The following is a 25,343-nucleotide window of genomic DNA, read 5'->3' as shown; positions in this document are numbered from 1 at the left end:
TGTCTCGCAGTTTAGTATACAAATATTTTGCCAACGTGTTCCGTAGGTAAAAATAAGATGAAAATATAATGTAGCGGGAAGTCTATAAATGCTTCGTTAGAAAGTTATAGCGAAAACATGAAATGCGTCAGACATATATTTCAATACTCCTTCTTTTAGTTTGATACAAAATTAGTATCACGTGATACATGTTGATATAAGACACTCAGAAATGTTTACGGTTCTTATGCATAATTCTATTATATTGGTATGTGAAGAAATTAGACGAAATCGTCACAGATTTCGACCTACAATAAATTCAATAACACATCGACATCAAAGCAGACACAAGTTTCATATTTCGTTAGAACTTCTTAATAGAGATTAATCAAGATTTTAGTTTCATTTTTATCTACGCAATACACTGGCAAAGTTTGTACACTAAACAGCGGAACATCTTGTATATTCCGCATAATATATTCTATAGTAAGTCTTTGAATATTTTCGTGAGCCAGTGTACGCATTCCTTCCATTTCGTTAATTGCGAAATGATACGAAACCTACAGATAATACGAAATCTCATGAAAACGATATGAAATTCGTATGGACACGCGATAAAATGTCTCGGTTGGATCGATCAGCACGATCGAAATCCCATGACCTTCCTCCCCGCGATAGTCTGCAAGTACTACAGCCTATTTGCGTCAGTTCAGTCCCTATAGATTGTGCATCGATACCAGTCTATTCTCAGCTTGGTACGAGCACGACACACCATGTCGCGCGCTCACTGCCAATCAAGTGCCGCTCTGTTGGCCACAAAGGTGCTCTCCTATCGTTGTGTGAAGCGGATAGTTCATGATGGCTCCGGTGTGTTGGTATAATTGAAGTGACGGAAGCCCGGTAAGGTGTGGTGGCCACGTTCTTGCACGATGTAAACAGCTCGACCAGGTCGAGCTCCAGTGCACCGGATACCGTTGACGAAGACGGCCGTACGTGGTTTTGCTACTCGACATTCTTCCACGAGTTACGCTAGTTAATGGCGCGACGCCTCTTCTCGATGTCGTAGTCAATGGATCGTTCGCTATTGCTTATCGACTTCGTCAACCTTCAGACTCTTCGTAATCTTCTATCTTCATTTTCCTATATTTTTCGCTGTCACGTATGTTTAGGTGTTTTTGATAAGTTTTGTCGAATCTCTTTAATTGAATTATTGAAGATTTCTTTTATGCGAAGCTTTTATTCGTGGCCATATGAAAGATTGGTGACAACACAGTGATACGAAAAAGTGAACGTAAACGTTAAAGTACAGATAAGACAAAGAGCGACGCTCAACGACTGTCTCCGTCTAAAAGACGTAGCGTCGTTTCGTCGGAAACGTAGAATAATCAACGTGGAGTGATTAAATCGAGAGACTGCTAAGTACATTAAATTGACGTAATAACGCGAAGCATCAGTCCCCGAGGTGTGATTACAGTCGCGGTGGACAATTTGCGATATCAGACTGCGTTAGTTGAATACATTGGATTAGCTGTACTCCGTGGATCGATGGAAGATGTATCGTCACGCGATACGGTTCAAGTGCATCATCGAGAAAAACAAACAGGGAAATCATATCTGCTACCAATAAGAGAAAAGTTCTAATCTTTCAATTTCTCCTAGCCTATATAGTGTAAGGTAACATTCATAGACTGTAATAGACTGACAGTGTGAAAGTAGACACGCACGGAGATCGTAATGTGGTCGTTGGTTGATTAATTACTAATCGCGTTCTAAATTGAGTACGTACGAGCTATCGTTGATTAAAGAAGCTTGTTTAAATACTGTTCCTACCCTCGTATCGCGGTAACGAATGTGTTTTTCACGTGTGGACTGCTCATTAACCAGTTCTCGAAGTCTGCAACTCAGAGACAACACAGGCGAAACACTGATCAACTGGTCACCTCTGCGGTACAACTAGATTGATTGCACGAAACTCTGGTTCCAGGCCATTTCAGCTGACCATCGAACGTCTGGCGATTAAAAGTGCTCACGTGTGAAACCGCGTGGTTTGTCACGAGACGACGATCGAACGCTAGGAAACAAAGGACAGGCGGTCGTTTACTGGCGCAGCGACTCGTGAAAAAGATTTCTCTTTGTCCTATGAGTCAGGCGAATCGTAGAATCTGAAGAGGCGTCTCGATGTTGCTCTCGAACCTGGGCTGGATGAAAGAGTATGTTCATCGATCGACTCGGAGACCTTCGATAAAATCTTCTTCTGCGAGACGTCCTTACCTCTCTCTTGGCCTTATCGCTTGAAACGCAGCTCTAGAGATAGTCCAGGTCGACCTGTCGTCGGCTCATGAGTACACGACGCGCAATAAAATCGCTCCATGCAAATCCATGCCGCTGCTAGTCTTCGTGGGATCGTTTCGTGAATATTCAACAGGACTCGGTGAAACGGGCCATTGATTGAACAAAGAACTTCCGTGTGGAAAGTGACGAACGGTATCGCGACGATGAGGAACGACTTAACGGGGAACCTTTTGGCCCGGCCTTATTATTTCGCATGACGCCGCATACAGTTCGATCGCGTCATCATGAACCTTGTTTTCGCCAGCCTGTTCCAGTACCGGTGAATACCGGTGAATTGTTTCGGGATACTCGTTGATCTACTGTCGCTACCGTGGAACATTGCCGGTGCTTGATGAGATGAGCTTGTTGCGATTCGGCCCTTTTAAAGATGGTATGTCATTTTTTATCAAGTTTTTCATCAGGTTTTGTTAGCAAGATTTTATTCCTTGATTATGGAATTGAAATTAATGAGATTTCAATAAAATTCTCGTTCTTGTTTCGTGCGATATTTTGTAGAAAATGAAGCAAACGAAATTTTAAAAGTTTCTTAAATGTGAAGAACATACTAGTGGGACTAGAGAGGATAATATGTTGTCATTAAGCAATATACTTTCTTTTAATTGTGTTATTTATGTATATTGCATAGACTTTTATAAAAATAAATTCGACATTTCCTATCTTTCTCGTATTGCTCGTGTTATTTTGACAACTTTCGCTTATTTTATGAACAATATTTCACATTTATTTCTTTATATACGATACGATCTCTTCCAAACAATTTATTGGTAAATGATTGTCCACGCATTGTACGAGAAGCGCTACCATAAAAGAACGTATCGTTTTACATAATATCATACAACGTCGTCGATTTCGTGCTTTCGATACCGGCAGCTCCGATATAAAGTAGAATAACAACCGAGGATTCGATTATTTTACATTGCATTGTCAGAAACGCCGATTTGTCAACCGGATTGCGAATACTGACAATCTGTTTTTTTTAATTTGCGACAGGATGAAAAAAGGAAGTTCCACCTTTCGGAACAATTCCATTTCCTGCATTCCATTAACGACGGCGGGACGTTGCGATCTGATTGTTAAAAAATATCCAAAATGTTTTGTGCCCGCCGACCGTGTAAATCCATTAATCTGATTGCATTGATCGCTGCGACCACTTGCGACATAGAGATACGCGTGTCGCAAATTAATTCATCGAACGAATGAATTTATCAAATCTTTCCGCTAACTGCCAGCAACCGATCGTGATTATTTATACAAAATGCGTCGTGTTGTGACGGAATTAAAAATTATATTTTATGCGGTATAAGTGAAATATTATACCTACATCTCGATGTGTCATTTTATATCATGTTATTGTTACTTTACCTTAATATCAACAACGACCATCATTAATATTTTCATTTATTTACTTGTAATTTATTTATTTCGTCATGGTTCTTCATCTTATCTTTTTAGAATATTTATATTAATATTTCAAGTTTACGTATACACGTAAACGTTATATATAGTTGGAAAGGAATTTGTACGAAAATAATGTTTACCCGTTATTAAATTATTATTCGACACATGGCTCCTTGTGGCTCAAGCATATTTACAGTATTAATGTTATTCTCGGCGCTTATTATAGGCACTTATAAATACAGGCAAGGATATACATAACACCATTGATCGGTGTAACGACGTTTCATCGTTACCTATTTCTTAATACGTAGGTACGTCGAATAAATGGGAGATGGGGTAATCGAGAAACCATAAAATGGAATCCCCGTTAATAGAGGCAGCTCCGCTGTACATCGAGCTTGCCAACGCAAAAATACGTGATGCGCATAAAGGATCAAATAAAACGGAAAGCTGGTTATCGCTGGAAATGTATATAAATGTACGGAAATGTATAATGCAGTATCGCATTCCGGAATTTCTGATGCGAACGTCCATTACGTTGTTATCTCAAGGATCTTGATTACGATATAAAAATGAGACGATCCGATTCTAGTTTACTGATCTGCTAAATAATATCCTCGCCATCAGTTAAAAGCTGATACTTTTTAGATCTAAAAAAGATGGAATCTCATTTAGTTTCTGTAGGTATTGATTGGAAGACAATGTTGCAATTGTACTTTATCCTTTTATCCTTAGAACAGAAAGATCGGTTGGATCATTTTAATCCATTGACGAGTCGGTCGAAGGTATTATTCTTATTAAAGAATATAATTATTGAAACATTTTTTAAAATAGATTGATTCGAATTATTCCAAATATACATAGGATCGATTTATTTTCATATTTCAAATGAAACAATTTATTAGAGAATATGCGATGCATACAGAGATATAATAAAAATAATGATAAAGAAAGGATTAATCTAAGAGATTGAGAATTATATCATTTTCCTCGGTTAATACATTAAAGATTTCGTTTAAAGATTTGTCTAAATTTATGAATCAGAAGTATCTATATTTTAACCAATTTTATTTTGCTCCTATAATATTAATTTTCTTTTTAAGTTTTTCACATTTCCTGAAATGTACAATAACTCAAAGCTTTGATCAACAAACACAAGTAACTGGAAGCGTTGATTGACAAATATGAAACCACTTAAATCACGTTGTACGACGTATGTACGATGCATAGGAATTGAGAAGAGACACTTTATTCGAACGAGAAGTATTCTATTCTGCATTGACTTGGCGGCGACCCACGCGATGCATTTAGGTCATCGATTGAATCATGACCGAGGAATAATGCTTTCTATAACCTTCAAAAATTCGAACAAGACGACTCGTCGGAAGGAGTCGCCGCCCTTATGCATCCTACGTAATTATCATTCCCAACTATTCACGGCTGTAAAAAAACCTCGCAACTTTTAATACATCGTGAAACTTTTCAATAAAGCCACTCCCTCGAAACTTTCTATCTATCTCTATATATCTCTTATCTTGATTTCTTTCGTCCTTTTCTTTCAAACTTTTTAATTTTTGCTTCTGGTATACGATATTCTGCTGCTATAAACTACCATAAAAGTAGCTGCAACTATCTTATTTATTGCACAACAGAAACGATATTTTTCGAATTTTAACGAGTATCAATAACTTAATATTAACATACAGTAATACAATTTCAAATCTATACTTGTGCATTCATAAATTCCAATGTTATGTGTACTGAAATTACTGTACAGCCAATATAATTTCTTATATTTCTTTTAATAATTTCATACATATCGGTAATCGAATTTTTCGTTTTTACCATGGTCCATACTTGTCGAAAAATCTCAGAAAGTTTGCGGAAGCTGCGATTGGTGTCCCAAACATTTCAAAGCATTACATCGAATTCCTATTTTGGTGGCGGAAACCGCGAACCAGGCACAATTTTCCACGGCATCGGGCTCGGGGACTGGCTGCTATTTGGTGTACGAAAGCGAACTTCCGCTAGGAACACGGCTTGCAATGCCCGGCCTACTTTATATTTACCTCGACGCGAAAGGCGCCGGAAGAGCCACTTTAAAGGACAAACATTTTCAGGTTTCCGCGGCATTTTCAGCTGCGCCACGCGATGACAAGAAAATCACCACATCGTCTCCGTTCGACGTACCTGTAGTTTGTGACAGATATAGAAATATCATAGGCTATCCAATTCTCAGATTTTTAGACCATTTTTGTTTTAATCTCGTTTTAATTCCAAGGAAAAGAATTTACATGTTTCAACCTTCTTTTTTTTTGTTTGCTAAGAATTAACTTTCGTTGAACGAACACGAATAATATAGCCGAAGAAAATGTCCGAAGAGTCAAAGTAAAATTCGTCATTGTTAATTTCTGTTTAATCTCAAACGGTGTACTTCTTTGAGTAACAAACTTCTCTCGTTTTTTACCATTTTGGACAGTTTATTATTAAATATTTTAAGCCTCTGTAACCCAAATTTTTTTCGCCGGTATAACAGAATTTAGGTAAACTGAAACCAGCAAATATCAACCTTTAGATGAATCTACAACTTTCGAAAATTTTATTAAAAAGGAAGAGGTTTGTAACTTTGGAATCAGAATGGGGTATAATATCTATGTAAAAATAAAATCAGATTATGAAAAAATGAAAATCGATGGTTAATAGTAGACAATAGTAGACCTCAAAGCGTTGAACAAAATTTTGGTATAAAATTAAAACGAGAAATCACTTGTTAATGATTCTTTTTATTTGCTTCAAACTGAAGAAAATTCTTGTTTCTTCAGAAAGAAAAACATGATCGGGTGGTAAATTGCTCAAGGTATATAAGAGAATGAAGACAGTTAACGATGATAGCCATTGATATAGCTGTACCTGGAACTGTACAGACATCTCTGTTGAATCAAGCAATTACATTTATACGTTGAATAAAATAATTACAGAGTATAAGGAGCTAAACGTTCCTTTCGAGCGCACAAGGTGAACTAATTACCTCTGCATCGTGCTGGCACTTTTTCGATATTTCAATTCAAGCGTAGTCGAACGCAATGAAATTTTTGATTACGAATAATTCGTAAAATATTGAGTACTAGACACTTTGATGGAATTTTTGTAAACAGTCTAACGAAATTTATCAGTGTGTAAAGTTTGTATTAAATCGACGACCTAAGGGTCCTACCTTCTTCTTGTTGGCTGTGGAAGCGTTTCATTAAAACTTTACTGTTTACAATGTTTCATTAAAACTTTACGCTATTAAATCTCTGTCGACTCTGGTTCAATAACAATCGCAGTATCAGTAAAAATTAGTCCTCTATGTCATGCGATAAAAATTGCATACACATTGACATATCCTTTCTATTTATTTTTTTCAATTTTATTTGATTTTATCATTCAGTAACAATTTAGAAATTACGTATCTTTAATCAAGTATAATATCCTTACCCTTTAATTGCTTATACCATTTAACAGCATATATCATACAAATAATTATATACACTTCTAATACGTATTTGTCACTATCGATATAAATCATTTGTTCATATAATAATCAGGCTGAGGGATTTTATGAAAATTCATATGTTTGAGAATATAATTAAAAAAGTGGCACATCCGTAGAAAATTGTTTCACCTAGCAAAGTAATATCAACAAACACGACATATGTATTCAAGTATTTTATACATTCTCTCCTATTATTTGCTATGAAAATGCATAAAAATCCGCACTATAATGATTGCTACTGCTTGCTCGGTTTTTTAGATGAAAGGAAAAGATTCTAAATTTGCGCTCTCATAAGCGAACGAAATTGCAGTTATATAGTATAATCTGCACTAGCTCAAGCTTCGAATTGTATCAATTTTAGTTCCTAACATCTAACTGATTTTACCTTTTTATTACGTTTCTTTCACCGAGTATATATTTCTCTCAACCTAAGGGTGTACGATGGAGAAACCTGAAGGTGAGAAGCACTTCGGCGATGGATACGCAGGCCGAACCCGACATCGTGAAAAGGAAAATGAGAGGGATGAGATAGAAACGATCTTCCTCGTAGAGGGTGACTACGGTTACATAACAATGAGACGTCGCGGCGTCGTAGACGCTCCGAAACACTCACCCTTCTTCTTTCTTTTTCCTTTCGCATCTGTTTCTTCAGCAAGCTGCTGAAAATGTATGTATATCTTCGATCAAGCCGGAAGACTTTCCAGCTTCTACCGGATGGGTGCACATTTGAGTGCTTATTCGTAATGTTAGTTACATGAAGGTAAATTTCACAGAAATTGTCTCGGATATTTTGGGGTAGATATTTTGAATTTGTAAAAGTGGGTCAAAGTCTCAACGAGTAGAATATTGCGCAAAGAAACTGTGCTTTTTTACTTGAAGAAGAATTGAGCTCATTGCAGGATATAATAGATATATTGCAAGAAAAAGTCTTGCACTACTTTTCACGAAATAAATCTTTCGATGTATTTACATACTCGGCTGCTTTTTAGAATTTATTTCAAAGCAATTTGATTTATTCGGCTTTTACCAAATGTGGTAATAGAAACGAATGGATTTATAGACAAATATTTCGTTCGAGGGTTGCAAAATGTGTAACTTTAAGTAGATATCGCAGTCTACATCGGTAAATATAGCGTTTATTTGACGTTGGTATTTGCATGTTTCACGATTTATTTCCGTGTAATTTTTATAATAAATATTTGCATTTTCCGAATATTTATGGAATAAGAATATGAACTACTGTCGAGCGGAAAAACACATAAATTATTATTCATTTTAAGTGCTTAATTTGTAAGTAATAAACGTAAATTAAATTCTCCTTTGGTGTATTTCGCGTCCAAGAACTTCCACTCTTCCGATACGTTCCCGTGACGAAAGGCCAGATGATTCGCGTTCGTTTTTCTCGTATTCTTGTTATTTTCGCATGATCGTGAAAGTTTGATTGTGTAACGCTCGTGTGTCGATCGCATATTAATCGAGGAATCGGAAGTAGCTTATGGAAAAACGGCAAGGTGGTCTGATAGGAAATGCGTGTTCATGGTGGTTGCGTCGGAGCTACTCGTACCAACGGTTGAAAAGTTGGAAAGTTTTACAGGAGGGAGACAAATCGATGGGATTTTCCATGCTCCGGCTTTTCCCCTGCTGCTGACTTGTTTATTCCGTTCGTGTAGGCACGAAAGTATCGATAATAAGGTCTCTGAGTCCAACTGTCGCTTGTTACGTGAAAAATTATTTATTTCCAATGTGTGTCTTTTTTTTAGATTAGGAAGATATGAAGAGTTTGTATGTACTAGAAACTATCTGATTTAGTTCTTCGAAAAGAAATACGAGGAGAGAGATATATCAATATCATATATATCGATTTAGCAGGAAATCCAACTTCAAAAAAAATTCAGTTTCCATCATATAAGTAAATAAATCTATGAAGTAAATTGTATAGTAGGTATGTTTTGATAAGATAAATAAAACGATACGAAGAAAATATGTTGAATTCTTCAATCGATCGTATTATACTATTCTCAAGATTCAAATTAATACGTCGAAAACTACGAGCAGTAATTTGCCTTACTTTACGATCCTCGAGCCCTTTTAGTTTTACAAACATTGTCTGATAATCATATAAGATCGATCTTGCGCCTCGAAATATATTCTTAGCGGTATCGACATCGCCAACCAAGGCCGGAATCGTTTATCATTGACATTAGCTGTCAGCTACGGGGTTTACGCGCATAATCGAATGTCCTATAGAGCGGCGAGGTAATTACGATATTACATCGATCTTCTTTGGAAAGAAAATCAGGGCTCGACTGTACGCTTTGCTTCTATATTAACGTTCGATCTCCATTTAGAATCTCTGTTGCACGGCTCTTTGATCGCGCACCCTTTCTCGTTACACCAGGTGCTGTTTTAAAATTTAAATTCGCCCGCCGTACTCGAGAAAGCACCCCGATACCGTAACGATCCCGCGAATCGAATTTTGTCCAGGAAATTAGCGAGAATCCAATTTTCTACGAAACGGTGAGAACGCATTCGAAAACTAACCGCGGAACTAATTTCGTGAACGAAGTTTCCACTCGTGGACGTAACGCATTCGATATCCGTGAAATACATGGTTGGTTCTTCGACCCGGCTTGCTAATATTTACCTTCTACAGGAGAACGAAAACTAGCTCGGCAACCGGCGTAATACCGTCGACGAAACTATTTCAATAACAGGCCGGCTCTCACCCCCGCCGGAAATCACAGAATTGCCTTCGCTGGTTCCCCTTATTTTCTATCATCTTTGTTTCGCTCATGTCGAAGTATTACCACCGGCAAAGGTTCTGCGTGTTTCTTACGAGTAGTTTAATGAAAGATGCAGGAAGAATGTTTTATCGTGTTCCTTTCGCCATAAAAATCTTTGCGTCTTCCTTGATTTTGTTTAAACGTAAGTAATGTTCGCTTTTTTCGACAACACACCAGTTTCAGTTTCATGCATTCGATAGTGCTTGGTCTGCTGTCGTCGGACGAATGTAATATTTTAATCCCCTCGTTCTTAAGTTATTTCACAGTCGCAAATTACAATCAGTAATTTTTCTATTTGTTACTTATATGACAAATAAGCAATTCATGCGAAGATACTTAAAAATGTGTAGGAATTATTTAGGAAATGAAACTTATTTATAATTCCACGAACATCTAATAAGAGTTTAATTTTATAATTTCAAAACATTTTGTCTATATACAGCTACTGTGGAAACGAGAAAGTTAACCAAATATCGGAGAAAATATTTTCACAACTTTTATAAATTCTTTGTAAAGTTCTACACGAGATACTCACTTGAAGTACATTTTACTATGATGTCCTACTATGATCTTCTGTAGTTGCCTTCAATCTCATAGATGTTCTACACGCTTTCAATACAGTAGCAAGAACTATGTAGAACAATAAATTGTGTATTATCTACGGTTCCATCGAAAAGCACAAATTAAAGAAGAGAAGAACTCTTTTAAAAAATCCTACACGAGCAAACTGCTTTAAAGTAAATTCTATTTTCAATCTACATTAAACTTTGTCTTTTATACGATTATCTATCTGCACAGATATTTTACATATTTTCAATTTACCAACGAGTAACTCTATACAATAACAGGTTGTCGAAGGTGCGCTATGAATCAATTTCGCCCCATCGACAAAGTGCTAACACAACACTCTGGCTATTTACGACCGATACATGGATAAACTTTTTTCTAATTATCCTTTCTCCATTACCCGGCTTTTTTTTAGCACGAAAGAAAAACGAAGTTTCTTAAAAGGAGAGCAGCAAGCGAAATACCACATTATCTATAATTACTCGATAGAAAGCGACGATCGTTTACGCACGATTTGACGCTAATGCATCCGTTCAATAAGCAACTCCGCCGGATAAGCCAGGAGGATGCTGCTTTAACTTTAGTCGACGCCATCAATAACGTTCGACGAGCAGAGCGATAATAAATTTTATGCTTCTCAGAGACGTGAAACGAAGCTCGTGGTTACACGCTCTGTTTTTCATCACGGTGAGACTGGTCGCAGTTTTCACGGTTTAGTCGCGGAATGTCTGAACCATCTCGATACGAGGATCATTGTTCTAAATGACGAGATCGATTGATACAGTCCCATTCATGATGGTATTCGTTTTATAGAAACGTCTTGAATTGCACATTGCAAAAGCTGTTTGGACCTTGAGGTTTAACATTTCTGCAGGATGAGCGCTAAATTTGTATATCTTCAGGTACCCAAAATTCTAACAAGGCATCTAAGGTATCATGAAAGTACAATTATGGCAAATGTGATTGGAAAATTGTAAAAAATGTTGACAAAGTTGACGATGTGCCGAAAAGCGAATTGGAACCTTTCGACTTCGGATGATCGTAACTTCGAAATGAATCGACGAAATGAAAAAATTCAAACGTTTCGTAAAGGAAAGTCGATATTCATATATGTAGGTTGTATGTAAAACCATATAGCGTATGTTGTTAATAGACAACAATGAAACGCTACGAAGTAAAGTAAGCTAGTATGATATGAATGTTCCATGAAATAGGTATATTTCTAATTATCATTATAATTTGTATTCTAAAACAGGATGGAACGTATTGAATATCAAAAAATATTATTATATTCCATTCTTCTCCTCTTCTGATAACATTTCTTCGGTAAAATGTTGGTTGTACCTTGGCGATTATAGAACGATGTCTTATAAGAATTTTAGCCTAAAAGGCTACAAATTTAGTAGCTCCTTTTATTTTGTTTCAAACTACCACAGTTTTCAATTCTATCAAAGAGTCGAAAGACAAGAAAAAATTCCGACACGCAGCGAACAATAACGGCCGATGTTATTAATTAATTAATTCACGGCAGAGCGTTTTCTTTGGAGAACACGGGTGACATACCAGGCGCAAAATTAACGTAACAAAACGACCGCGTAATACATATTCCCTGTAACTTGTTACTCTACGCGCTCTTCTATTAACTCGTGTATATATGACCAGTCCCCATATCGCATTTGATGTTTTCTTGCTACGATGTAATTTATCTTGTTGCCGTTCCGCGGGAACAACCGCGCCGTTTCATTGACATGCAAAGCGAAACCTCGTGCTTTCTTTATTTTAGAGCGACCTAGAGTTGCGCGAGTTATTTCAAACCGGTTGCTACATAACGCGCGGTCGCGCGCGCTTCTTGTGTCGCATTCCGCGATCGTTATGCACTCGTAACCTTCTGTATGGTCACTCTGTTGCAATCGAGTCACACCAGCCAGAGAAATTTCACGATTACAGTTACGTGCAAATAGTTGCGTCACCTATTTTGCTATTATTCTCTAGATTTCGCTCCAAAACAATGTGCAGTTTTTAAAGATATTTTTCGTTTAGATTTCATAAGAAACAATTAACTTCTTTCAAGGATTTCGCTCGACATAATATTCTAATAATACTCTATTCTTTAGCAACTTCGCACTTTTGGAAAGTATCTACTTTACAATAACTATTAATCATTAGAAATATTTTTGCTCATTTGCAATTCGATAAAAATACTTACCTATCCGAGTTTCTGTAAGAAATTCTATTTTCACACGTATCCCTGATGGTCTCACACGAGTCTCGCACTCGGTATTCCTTCTTTCACGCAGTCTTATCAATTCATGAACTTTCACACTCGCACAATAAACAAATGAATTATCAACATTGAATTCTGAACAATGAAATTTGTTCTCGATTGTGCTTCATTTTCCAGGCGAACCAGCGTCAACATTCAACGTAGGAGAATTCTTTTCGAAACTTTGTAAAAATGTGTAATCAAGCTCACAACGAAGAACACTATAGTGTAATTACGCACGGTCGGCTATATGAGCGAAGTCTTTGATCTTCAAAGTGAGGACCAATTATAGCTGTAACGCTGCTCTATCTTTTTCCGATTTCTTCCGGCCGAGTCGTTAGCTACCACAAGAAGGTTCGTCATTTAAAGAGCCCCGAGCAGCTTCATTTTGTTCTTTAATTATTCAGACACAACCTCGCGAAACGGCTATCTCAGCATGAGGAGAGGTATATCATACGTTCTAATAGTACCTACTCGGCGTTCGTTGCCCCTACGGCCGACTGATGCCTCGTAAAAACATTCGAGAGCATATCCTGGCGATATTGCAAATCATTGCGAAAGCTTTTGCCGACAGATTCATCATATGGGACATCGCGTCGCGATTTCAGCGACGATTTATGTCCATTTAACAAGAGGAGCTTCTTACCGCTCTGTTTACATGTATTTAAATATTTATCGTTTTCGTTGATATATTCGTAACTTAGTATGCTGATATCTTAGAAGTAGAATTTGAGTTGTAAAGGAACTTAGTAAACAAGAAGGCTAAAAAATCGTATTTTTACGTGGTAATCTTCTAATTATTTTCACCGAAACTTATTATTTAAATACGTCTGAATTTTTCTGTTTTTTTCTACACTCGTAAAATTTATATCGTTGCTAATATACAGGGAACAGAAAACATTTACTTTCATCCATTTATACGACGATTATTGAGCCACCCACGGTATATCAATCGACTTATCTTACTTTCGATAGCTATATGAAAAGTACGTAATAAAGAAGATCGATGCTCACTCTATTTTAATATAGTGTCAATAAATTCCGTTTAGTGGCACGTTTATTTTCCGATATATCATGTACCCTCTCTCTAACTCTATCCAATTTTTTATCCTCAGGTCGATACGAAAACCCATTTCAGAATGCTTCACATCGTCTTTGAAATTCATTGATTTCGCAAAAGTCGCCAGAATGATGAAACAACGATAATAGTTTACATATAATGTTAACTCAACTTTACTCGAAACTTGAATGCACAAATTTTAATCAACTGTATCAATAACTTCACATTAGTGAAGCGTTCCAAATTCTGTAAAGTGACTTGTTTCAATGAAAATGAAAGAATAGAAATTTGAAAGAATAGTACAAAGTCAAACAAATAATAATGAAATAAGTTGCCAGTTACTTGAATGGGTCTGAACTTGTTTTGATACATGTCATATCTTTGTTCTTCTTAAACCATAAAGCGAGAGAAATTTACGATTTGGGTCAGCTTCAGGATTATTTCCCGTGGAAAAATATTTCAAGTTCAATCGTGCGATGTCGGAGGGAAACGGAGGAGAAATTTTCATGACGCTTCCACGAACGTGAAGAGCCTTTCTGGAAACTATCACGATGGTCGGTGGCATTAGCAAACTAATCCTTTCACACAATTTACTCAATAGACTGTTTGCTCCCTTGGAAAGTTTCTAGTTTCCGCGCGAAAACGCCTCTGCATCGCGAAACGCTTTACATTCGTGTTATTTGCCCGAATTGCCAAGTGCGCGGGTATTTTAGTGTTTCGAAGAAGTTGAAGTTTTTTTTCGCTTTTAGGAAAATTATCGAGGAAATCCCGTGTGTTGCTAAACCTACTGCGTTCTTTGTATTATGTTAGGCTCAAATAATTTGTTCTTTTTATTATTAACAAACCTCTTGAATTTAAAGATCTGTATGAATTGTTGTTGGGTAAGAAATAAAACAGTGAGAAATAAAATTCATATTCCTACAGTTGGTTTATTATATACATAGGAGATGAATATTTTCTGTGTTATTAAATACATATATTCAAATATTATGTAACTTAGAGTAATTCCTTGTATCGGGTGTATGCTAATGTTTCTTTTTTATTAAAACATTACAAATCTTTTTACGTATTAAAACAGGAAGGAAATTGATACATTGAATTTCGATAACCGCAGTAGAGTTGAAATTACTTGGGATTTTTTATATTCGTGTATCCTGTGGTCAACTGTCGATACTGTACTTGATGCAGTGTATCAGTTTTTGTAATTAGCGTTGTTGATATCCTCTGACAGGGTTCAATTAAATGGTTTCCCTAACTATTGGGTAGGAGAGTCAAGCTCTAATTGGGATTCGATAATTGCTTGGCAGTTTATCGAAGAATGCAAAGTAGAAGAAAAGTTGGAAAATTGTGAGGAATATATTAAATCTATAGGTGAAAATCTTGTTTTAGAGAATTTTTGCATTTTGTTTCTTGCCACCTAGATGCAGGGGAATATTCAACTTTATGGTAATTATTTTTATGGCAATTTACTAACTGCTTTTTCTCAATTTTTTCGTGAATGATTTTGATGAAAAATATCATGCTTGGAATTGAATTATTTAGTGAAAGATGTATTGAATGGAATTGAGAAAATAGTTTAATATTTTCATTTCCTAAATATTTCTAGCCTCGGTATGTTCTATTTCTTTTAATTTTTCCATTTTGACGTTTCCACACAAAAATGGAAAGAATTCGATGATTTTTGACATTTGTAGAATCATGTAGTTCAAGTATTTCAAAATATCTATAATATGTGTAAATACATCAAATCTCATCCCTCTCCCCGCTATTATCTTAATTTAATAACTCATTTTAGCATTCTGTTTATTTATTACAAACTTCCTGAAAAATATCCATTTTAAAACAGTAATTAAAATACGTGTTAAAAATAAGCTCAAACTGTAGTTCCATAATTTTCTAACAAAATCATCATCATACCTTCAGTGTTTCTACATATCATTCTACACTAAATCCTTTTTCATCCATTTTAATCCAATAATAAAATTTAGTATCCGTTGATCCGTTGATCACAACTCAAAAAATATCCACTAACATCGATCACAATAGAGCAGAAATCGCGCATGAATGAACAACCTTGTCTCGAATTCGCCGAAATGAAACTATACTCAGATTGCTGTCCTCTTTTTAATCCTTCCATCTTTCGTAAGGATATGACTAACGAATCGGTATAGTAGTCACTGCAAGACCTAGTGTCCCAATTTCATATCCGTTTATACTCTTTGCGAAGCAACCAGGAATTCGAGGGTGACAACACTGTTATCCGAAGAATTTTCCTACGGTCGTTCTTGTGGCGAACCATCAAAGATTAGATGGAAAAGCGGAGCACCAGCGGCGACCTGTGCGTGGTATTCGAATATCTTCGCCGATGTTTGAGTCCTTCTTTATGAGAAAATTGTGATCGTGCAATACAAGCGGGTAAATTGAAAGATAAAAGCGTGTCAATGAAACGAATGTCGCGTTCCGTTACGGCATTCTGGCTTTCTAATTGCGCTCTTACAATGGCTCAAAGTCGTGAGATGAAAGTCCTTGCGTCGCGCGAGAGATGGCTGCTCGTGCTTTTAAAATCTCGACCTTTTGACCGCTTGTTTGCGCTGCTTTCGATGAGGTAATTGAAACAGACAGCAATGATTAGTATGATCAGCAACTATTTATGGATATTGTATCATGTAGATTTCTGGAGGATCGAAGAGACAAATAGTGGATTGTGAAATTATATCGCATTAGGCAGAAAGTTCGTATTGATTTGTTGCAAGTTGAATGTCATCGATATAAATGATAGTCAATGTAGACGCAAATAGAATTCACACACATCCATGCTTAAAAGATACTTAGAACAGTTGGATATTATATTAGGTTTAAATTAGAAGGAAGTAAGTTAGCGATGAAAACATCAAGAAAAATGATTTACAATGATACTCGTATCGCTGAAACGCGTGCGAAGGTATACAGTTTGCACGTGAGAAACCATGAACCTGAAGTCTTTGCGACATTAATGTCGTATCCTGTCACGTAATAATCCATCGAGGGTCTCCGAATAAAGAGGCTTTGTTTTTCAAACATACACCTCGCCAGTAAATCCTGATCCGCCTTTACGGCGCTTTTGCTGGGCAAGCTTTTAGGTGCTGGCCTGTCTGAAAAATGCTTTAAAGAACATCCGCTATCGACCAGACTATGTGTTATCTATGGGAAATGTCTTCTGTAACAGCTTTGGGCAAGTCCTGATCCGGTAAATGAAGTTTCAAATTTCCTCTTTGATCCTTTGAATGAAACGATGCACAGTGGAGTGACTGTTCAGCCTGAAAAAGCAGGCAAAAATCAACTGTTTGAAATCATCTGAAAACAGAATGCTTCTTTTTTTCATATTATACAAATGAAACGTAGTATAAAAGTAGTAGATAATACGATAATTATTTACAGTGACGATCAAGAAAAGAAAAAAAAAATGAGAAAAAAAGTTGTGATTTTACAAAATTAAATTATATTGTATAATAAAAATGACGTATAATGTAATTAGGTAGTTTGTAATACACGATTGTTTAGTATAGACAAAATGTTTACTACACATATTACGTATGTATACGCTATGTATGGTTGATTGCTATGGCCACAGTAACGAAAGAAAAACCGATAGAAATCGTCTTTCGATTAAATTTCGAAGAGGGAAAAATGGCAAATTCAAGTTCAACGAATTGTTCGTTTGTTAACGAAGTTCTTGGAGAGAACAGCAGCGGGTAATGAGATTCGATAGCGTCTTGCAACGAAAGGAGGAAAAAGCAGCAATGGTCCTTCTGTTTCGAGTAATTTATTCCATTAGGTTAATTCGACGAGAGATCGCCACTTTCGCTTATGAAGTTATCGTTGAAACGATGATACCAGACGTTAGATATACATACTTTTATTCCTTGCTAATATTCCGCCAAGTCGCGGTTTTCCTTCCTTCCGGGATTATACATTTGCGCGAAGACTTTGTATCAAGAATACCGATCCACTCGTAATATCGTAACGATAAAGGGATTAAACTTTTCCCACCTCATCGTCTTCCGGTGGTCGTAATGAGCAGGAAAGAGAGGAATTTAATTTCCAGCCACGGGTTTATTAAATGTATTAAATAAATTAAATACGCGATTAAACACGCGGTCCCTTAAGTCGTTTACTGTGTGCAATGTGAAGAACAAAAACGCTAGGTGCTGGTATTTATCGCGGCTCTGAATATTCTGTTTGTCGGTGAAATTATATTACATGGAATCTTCCTTCTATGGAGAGAATTATTTGTTTTGTTCCTGTTACTTTGCGGTATATTTATGGCAGATACTATTGTTTTTACCTAATCCTCATTTTGGGTATAATTGTAGATATGAAAATGATAAAGAGACAAAATGTATCGTAAAGCAATATTTAAAAAATATGAGAAATACTAATATGAGAAATTACATCCAATAATTAATTCATAATTGTCTTTTTTGAATCTGTTCTTTCCTCGATTTTATGACAGACGTTCACCGAAGAGGTCTCGTTTGTCAGGTCGAAATTTTTCTCAAAATAGATTAGAAAATGAACGTGTATAATCATTTTCCTATTTCAATAAAATTCCACATTAATTTCGTTACAAGCACTTCTATATGCTTAGTAGCTATAAAAATAATTCGGTAACTATTTACAAGTTGCTCACTTCACCGATTTCGATGACTTTTTAATATGTTGTAGAAATACAACAATCTGAACAACTTTTTCTTATACATACAACCGACGCTCGGTCTTAGTTTCCGAGATGTTCGCAAAAAATTGTCGGTAGCACTACAGTGAAATTCGCTTGTAAATTACACAGTACAGCGCGGCGGCTTGGATGAAATAACGCATAATCTAAGCCCATATAAACTGTAAACAAAAGATAAGAATTAGGTTTGGGTTAGACCTTATTTTATCCAGGCGTCGCGCCGTATGGCGGCTGGTAACCAATATTAACGTATACGCTGCTGCGAACGCATAATTTATAGGCAAAATTCAGTGTAGTGCTACCTACAATTTTCTGCGAAAATCTCAGGAACTAAGCCCAAGCGGAAGCTATTTCTATAGGAAAAAGTTGCTCAAAGTGTTCATTTCTACAATATATTCAAAAATCATCGAAATTGGTAAGGTGGCAGCAATTCTAAATAATTATTAGCGTTCACTAACGTTAAATATGTATATCGTATTCTTAATTACAATTTAAAACGTTTCACAGCACATGACACGTTACTTCCCCTTTCTTTGAACGTTTCGCTGGCGTCCCCGTTAATGCAACAGAGTAATATGAATTTACACGGTAATAAGGAAAGCAATCTCTTCATTACTCCGTCCGTCGTTCCCATCCCTTTTAGCTGTCATTAATTTCCTGCCATTATCGCGTCGAACAACGTCTTATCCAGACGGTTGGCCAACGATCTGATGGACGGACGTAGCGCAAGCTTTTGTTATCGTTCGATCTTGCGATAAGCGCGTTTAGTACGCTTCGAAGTTAATCGCAGATTCTTCCATCGATACGGTACCCATGTTGCAACGCGTCTAGATCAATTATGGGCCCGTTACCTGGTTTTATATTTTCACGGTGAACAGTTATGTCTTAATGTACCTTTAGTTATGTTCATAGAAGTATAAAAATGCATAAATATCCGTACTTTATTAATAACTTTGTTATAATGTTAATGCAATAATATACGCTTGATATTTACGCTGAAGCTGCTTCAGTATTTATTATAAAATTATTTTTGTTTTAATAATATAATAAATGTATAATTACCATTATATATAAATAAAAAATTAATTCATTTAATATATAAAATAGATGCTTTGTCGTATACCTGCTACTATTGGCGACATGGTTCGGAGCTAACGTTTCTCTGTGGTGTGCAATACGTTGCTTCGTGTATACCAGAAAGATGGGTGACCGCCTATAGTATATGCGTAGTGTTACTACTCTTGCGCCTCGTATTTTCTTTGTATCACAGAAACGTTTGTCGTACTATGGCTTTAACTAACATGTGATTTATTCACTATTTAATTTCTACGTTTCTTTACTATGTCGCCATACCCCTACGTACCCTTTGTTTACACACACCACTTTTTCTCATTTCTCTAAGAAGTAGTGGTTCAAACAAAAGGGAAGATAAAATGGCATTTCCACTTGTTATTCGATATCCATAGAATATACAATACTAAGGATGCCATACAATTTTTATTGAAATCTATTCTTATCATATTAATTGTTATAATTTTTACGTTATAGTGTACATAGACTGTCTTGTTAGATCGTTACGAATTGCACTTATGATTATTGCGCTCGCTATAAATAACCAATGATGGAGAGCAGCAGAGTTCGCATGTCGCTAGATACGCGTTATGCGCGATGCATACGACGTGTTGCATCGAAATGTAGCGAATGGGAATGTAAAATCTGTCAGAGTCGCGTTTTTATTCGCACAATCGTTGAATAAATTCCGATGTATCGTTCTGACTAATGTATAATGTTTATGCCTATTCTTTTTTTATGCCGTTTTAGTGTCTATTTTAATTCTGCACACTTGCCTATTTTTGGCAAAATGTATTTGAATTACAAAATTGGGGAGACCGACATTCGTGCAAGCTGAAACATACCTCTATCGAACATACCTCTATCTAAAATGCAATGATTTATTATATTTTGGGACATTAACAACCACGCTGGTTACGTGACATTAAATACAAAAGGCTAGATTATATTATATTAAGTAGATTGAACGGAAAATATTGATATGTTTCGAACAATTCAATACATTTGAACATGATTTCACAGTCTTAGTTGCTTCTATAGGATTTTCGTTGATTAGGTACAATCTTTCTTTATGTTGGTATACCGGGCAAAATGTGATAATGTGTTCGATCGAGTTAATTATATTGCATACGCTACTCTTTGGCTAACCTTCTTTCAATATATCATTGATTCCAAAAATAAGCAATTAAGTATGATATATATTTGTTGTTTCCATAAGAAAATAGTAAATAGTGGTTGTGGTCGTTAGTTTACCATTAATTCATATATTTCATTAACATTTGTATATTTTTAATGCGAATCAATCAAAGTGTTCGAATTCCTATGAACGGCGGTATATTCGTGATAGAATGAGTAAGGAAGTCGATATACTGTAAATGTGATTGATAAAAACTGAATTTTCTTTTAACTGAACGACATTTTGCTTGATGGCGGTTGCTTGTTGTGAGCAGATTGCATTTAGAAAGCCGTGAAAGCACAAGGAAATGTAAGTGCAACGCTTGCTGCCACTGGTAGATGCTTGCGGTTGTCGCTGATGTACCGTCACTTTGCCTTAATTATACGTCTCCACCCTCTGCCTCTTAATTGTGAATTGTCTGATAATTTGACCCAGCAAGGATGCCCGTTCCTTATTGCAATTATTAATACTGTTAAGTGGGCGGCGTTCGCCCAGTGGCCAAGAATGGTTCCTGGAATCGCTCACAAACATACTGAATAATTATAGATCCGCCACGGGGAACGGTCTTTGTACCAATTGAACGGATTACAGCAGTCAACTGCATTTTATAGCGATTTCAGGGAATAAAGAAAATAAAATACAAACGTCAACTACTTTTTTAAATGTATATACCATAAACTCGTTGTTAAGTGGTATTGCTAATAATGAACTTTTTTAATAAATCATTGATACTTTTTAAATAAAATCATACTCTTATCCAACATAAAGCGACAAAATCAACAATTTTATACAATTAAAAATATATGGCAAGTTATCTTCTTATTTCTAGAATCCTTTTATTCGGATATACATAGCGACAGTATCGCTCCTCCTCAAAGACGAAGCTCTTCACCTCGGATATTCTTAGATCTAGGAAAACACTTAATCATGTTTCTTTTCATTAAACTGACCTTAATTCGCAGCGATCGATGGATCGGTTCAGAGTACAGTTTATACCTCACTTAATATCGTCAACGAGAACCGTCTGTCCATTGAACGGAAGTGACTACTTTGACCATTGAACTGAAGCGTAACGCAGCCTTTCTGTGATTCGCACCAGATTACAAGAACAGAGAGATATATCGGCGAACAGTATTTAAAACAGTTGTTTCTGCGTTGGTACGAACACTATTACACGAAGATGCGGCCTGTGACGAGGCTACATTTGGCGAGAGACGAACGCTGGAGAAGAAGAGTCGCCACTGGGCCAGTGCCAATAAACGCATCTCTTGGCCGTAGTTTCTACTACTTTCAACGCAGACGTGCATTGCTTAAGCCGCGATCGAGCGTAAAAGATGAGAGCGCCGGTGTTAGCAAAGCAGTACGTAATACTCGTTTCCGTTCTATTTTCAAAGAGAACAACCAACTTCCGAATTAAATTCGAATTTCACCGTATGTTTTGTTTCGCGAACAGACGGACAGATTTCCCTCGAATCCAACCAACAGCTGGCTTCTTTGTTTCCAAACGAAAGGCGGATTTACACGTGGACATGGTAGAAAAAAGATTTGGGTGCTTGGTTCGAGGAGAGGGTTGTGTTTCTCATATTTCAGCCGTTTCGTTGTGACAGCGGCTAGACGGGGCCGAAACGTCGGTAGATTCGCGAGTCGGTTTAAATTAAGGAGTCTAGACGCCTCGGAAATACCACGTGCTTCGCGTCATGCTCCGTCCAGCAATTTCCAGTTCGAACGTTCGCGCCTCGATGCTTCCGATGCATAATGTCTTAAGACAATTGTGTGTTCGGGATAATGTCATAGTTTTGATTATTTCCTATTACTTAATAGATACCTTTTGTAACTTTCCAAATCCTTAAATGTTAAGTAGAATATTATTTTCCTATGAAAGTTATCTAAATAGGGTAACAGCGTACATATGCAAATCGGTAATCTCCGTCATCTGAAAGAGAACCAAAAACATCATTTCACGACATATATATATTACCATTTCTATTGCAACCTATGAAGCTATATCCTCACTGCATCGAATTCTTCTTAAATCAAGAAAAAGGCCATGCATTTTTTTCCAGGGATACATAACTGAAAATATAGAAGAAAATAAAGCTGTGTTTTTATTACAATCCCTGTAAATATCGCTCAAGTAGACAGTCCGAGATCTTTTGTAATGGTAGGTTCCGTTTGATAGAATCCAACTAGACGTTCCACAGAATTCTTCTGAAGTTCCGTTTTAGAGCATTTCTCGTCGTTGGCCGCGTAGACGCTATACGAAGAATCTTTTCTTGTTCTCGAAAATGGTTTTAGTCTTTGATCTTCTTCCGTTTTCTGTGTCCGTTAGGAGGTTGGCTAGGAATTCTAAGACTTTGTAACTATCTAAAGTTTTAGTTTCATGTTTCTCATCTGTAATTGTTAAGTATCGAAGATAAAAGTTATCTTCAGCATTCCAACGAGAATTATTTCTAGGAGAATGAAAACTCAATAAAGCAAAACACGAACCGGAAACTGGAACGTCGCTGTTTCTCTAATTGTTTGCTTTAGAAGTTTTAATTAACCATTATATCGGATTTCGATTAACTATCACACTGGATACATCTAATTAAATCTTCAACTTTTCGAATTGCGTGAAAATGGGCTTGAGTTTGATTTCGCTAAAAGTTTGTCTGACTGTGAGTTGAAAACAACTTCATTAAGACTTAATTTTTGTTTACTTATTTTTCTTTTAATGATTTCAGCAGCGAAATATTTGGTAAATATACACAGAAGTATGTAGAAGAAAAATTCCTAATGTTTACAAAGTACACAATGAGGTATCGTTCCTGAAGATTTCCATCGCAACGCATGTTCGCGTGACTTTGGTCTATAGTCGTCGTTATAGGCATTTACAGTCTATCACGAGCGTTGTTTACATTTTTGGAGCGTAACAGGCGATACGAATGACATTCTAACGCGATCTATAATTTTCTTCAATTAAAAATAAAAAAGAACGAATACAGAATACACGCGAATATAATGTGAAAGATATACATACGTGGACTATATGGTTTTTAGTTAGCTTATTAGGGTAAGATTAGCGGGAACAATGAACTAAGCGTGACCTACTTTTGAGTAAGTTTTTCATAAATTATTGTATTAAAATCGGGTGATGAGAAAAGTATGATTTGAGGCACAGAAACATATTTTTATAAAAATTTGAAAACATCTTTATCGATTATTTTACATTCTATGTTACCACAAATTATAAAAAACCAATATGATCATGCGATACGATCATACGTATGCAAATAATGATCTTAATTTCACTCGCGCTTTAATCATTACAAGCAGGAAGTTAATCAAATAAATTGAACAAAATATTTTCTCCCTGGATAAATAGTTATTCCCTATAGTGGAGGAACAATTTATTCCACCCTATAGTTCCGTAACCACGTAACCCATCCTGTTGCAGCAGCCGGTTCCAGACCCTTCGTAAATTCATTAATGAAAAATTACGGCGAAGGTAGTATAGTAGCTTCACTTTCCCCCATTCTCGTCTGGCGCGGCGTTGTCTCGTGGCCGATGATACCTATCGGCGTCGTGTGGCGGCGCCGTGATCGCATGGCCGCCCTCAGTGTTCACGAGCCTCGCTCGGTGTGTGTTTCGTGGCGCGGTTGTCGTCGTCGTTGTTGCCTGTTTGTCTGGTCTCCGTTTGTTTTTACACGTTGCATCGGTGCAGTGGTAATTAATTCCGTCGCGAATCCGTCCCCGCGCGAACTATCCGGTCCTCCGTGTGTCCGTGTCTATACGAGATCGTCTGTTTTTCGCGAACATCCCGACGCGAGACGTTTCTCGCGTTTGTGTTTCTCTCTTGTGTGCGAATACCGAGAGAGCAGCGTGTGTGTCAACTTTACGAGTGCGTGCTTCCTTGTCGACGTCGGCGTTGCTCCTTCTACCCCTGATCGTTGTTCGTCGTCGTGATATCGTGGCTCGTTTAGCTTCGCCTTATTCTTCTCTCGTCTGTGCTAAGTTCATTCGGAGAGATCGGTGGCATTGTACCTCTCCACTTATTGTGCCTGCATCCGTCTGTCTCTCTTCTACGTGGCTCAGTGCGTACGCGCGTAGTATGTGCTTCTGTGTTTATAATCGTTGCGTCCTTTCTCTCCGTCTCGCTCTCCTCTCACCTGCAGCTAGGAGGCACACAGGTGTTCCGTGAAGGAGTGGCGACGCCTGCCGTGAATCGTCACCGCTGTGATATTACGTCGAGAGGAGCGTTCGTGCTCCTTCTCAAATCCTGCCATCCAAAAACAGCCATCCACACTGCCCTAAGGAATCATCTAGTATGTGTGTCTCTCGTCACAACAAAACGTGCCTGTGTGTGTCCTCTGTGCGTCCACGAAATGCGTCTCGTAATACCGGCTCCTCTCTCGACCACCATCACGCCGTGCTCGGTGACATTACACCGTGCCGTTTCATCGAT

The 25,343-nt window shown here is 37.0% G+C and overlaps 1 protein-coding gene across 7 annotated transcripts in view; it reads left to right on the top strand.

The window, feature by feature from the left end:
* Nucleotides 1–852: 852 nt before the first annotated feature.
* LOC126916656 (phosphatase and actin regulator 4B) overlaps nt 853–25,343 on the top strand; it is a 356,259-nt gene continuing 331,768 nt past the window's right edge. For 2 of the 7 annotated variants that reach the window (XM_050722674.1, XM_050722669.1), the window contains exon 1: nt 24,166–25,203. Coding sequence is in view for 2 of the 7 variants with exons in the window: in XM_050722676.1 (XP_050578633.1) it covers nt 2,668–2,701 (34 nt within the window). In the remaining 5 variants the exon portion in view is untranslated. Of the gene's footprint in view, nt 2,702–24,164; nt 25,204–25,343 lie in introns of those variants that run through there. The other 5 variants (XM_050722676.1, XM_050722675.1, XM_050722670.1 and 2 more) reach the window with 5 other exon arrangements.

The sequence above is a fragment of the Bombus affinis genome, chromosome 5 (genome assembly GCF_024516045.1).
Source record: "Bombus affinis isolate iyBomAffi1 chromosome 5, iyBomAffi1.2, whole genome shotgun sequence".
Classification (NCBI taxonomy): Eukaryota; Metazoa; Arthropoda; class Insecta; order Hymenoptera; family Apidae; genus Bombus; species Bombus affinis.
This window is presented reverse-complemented; position numbering and strand designations above follow the sequence as displayed.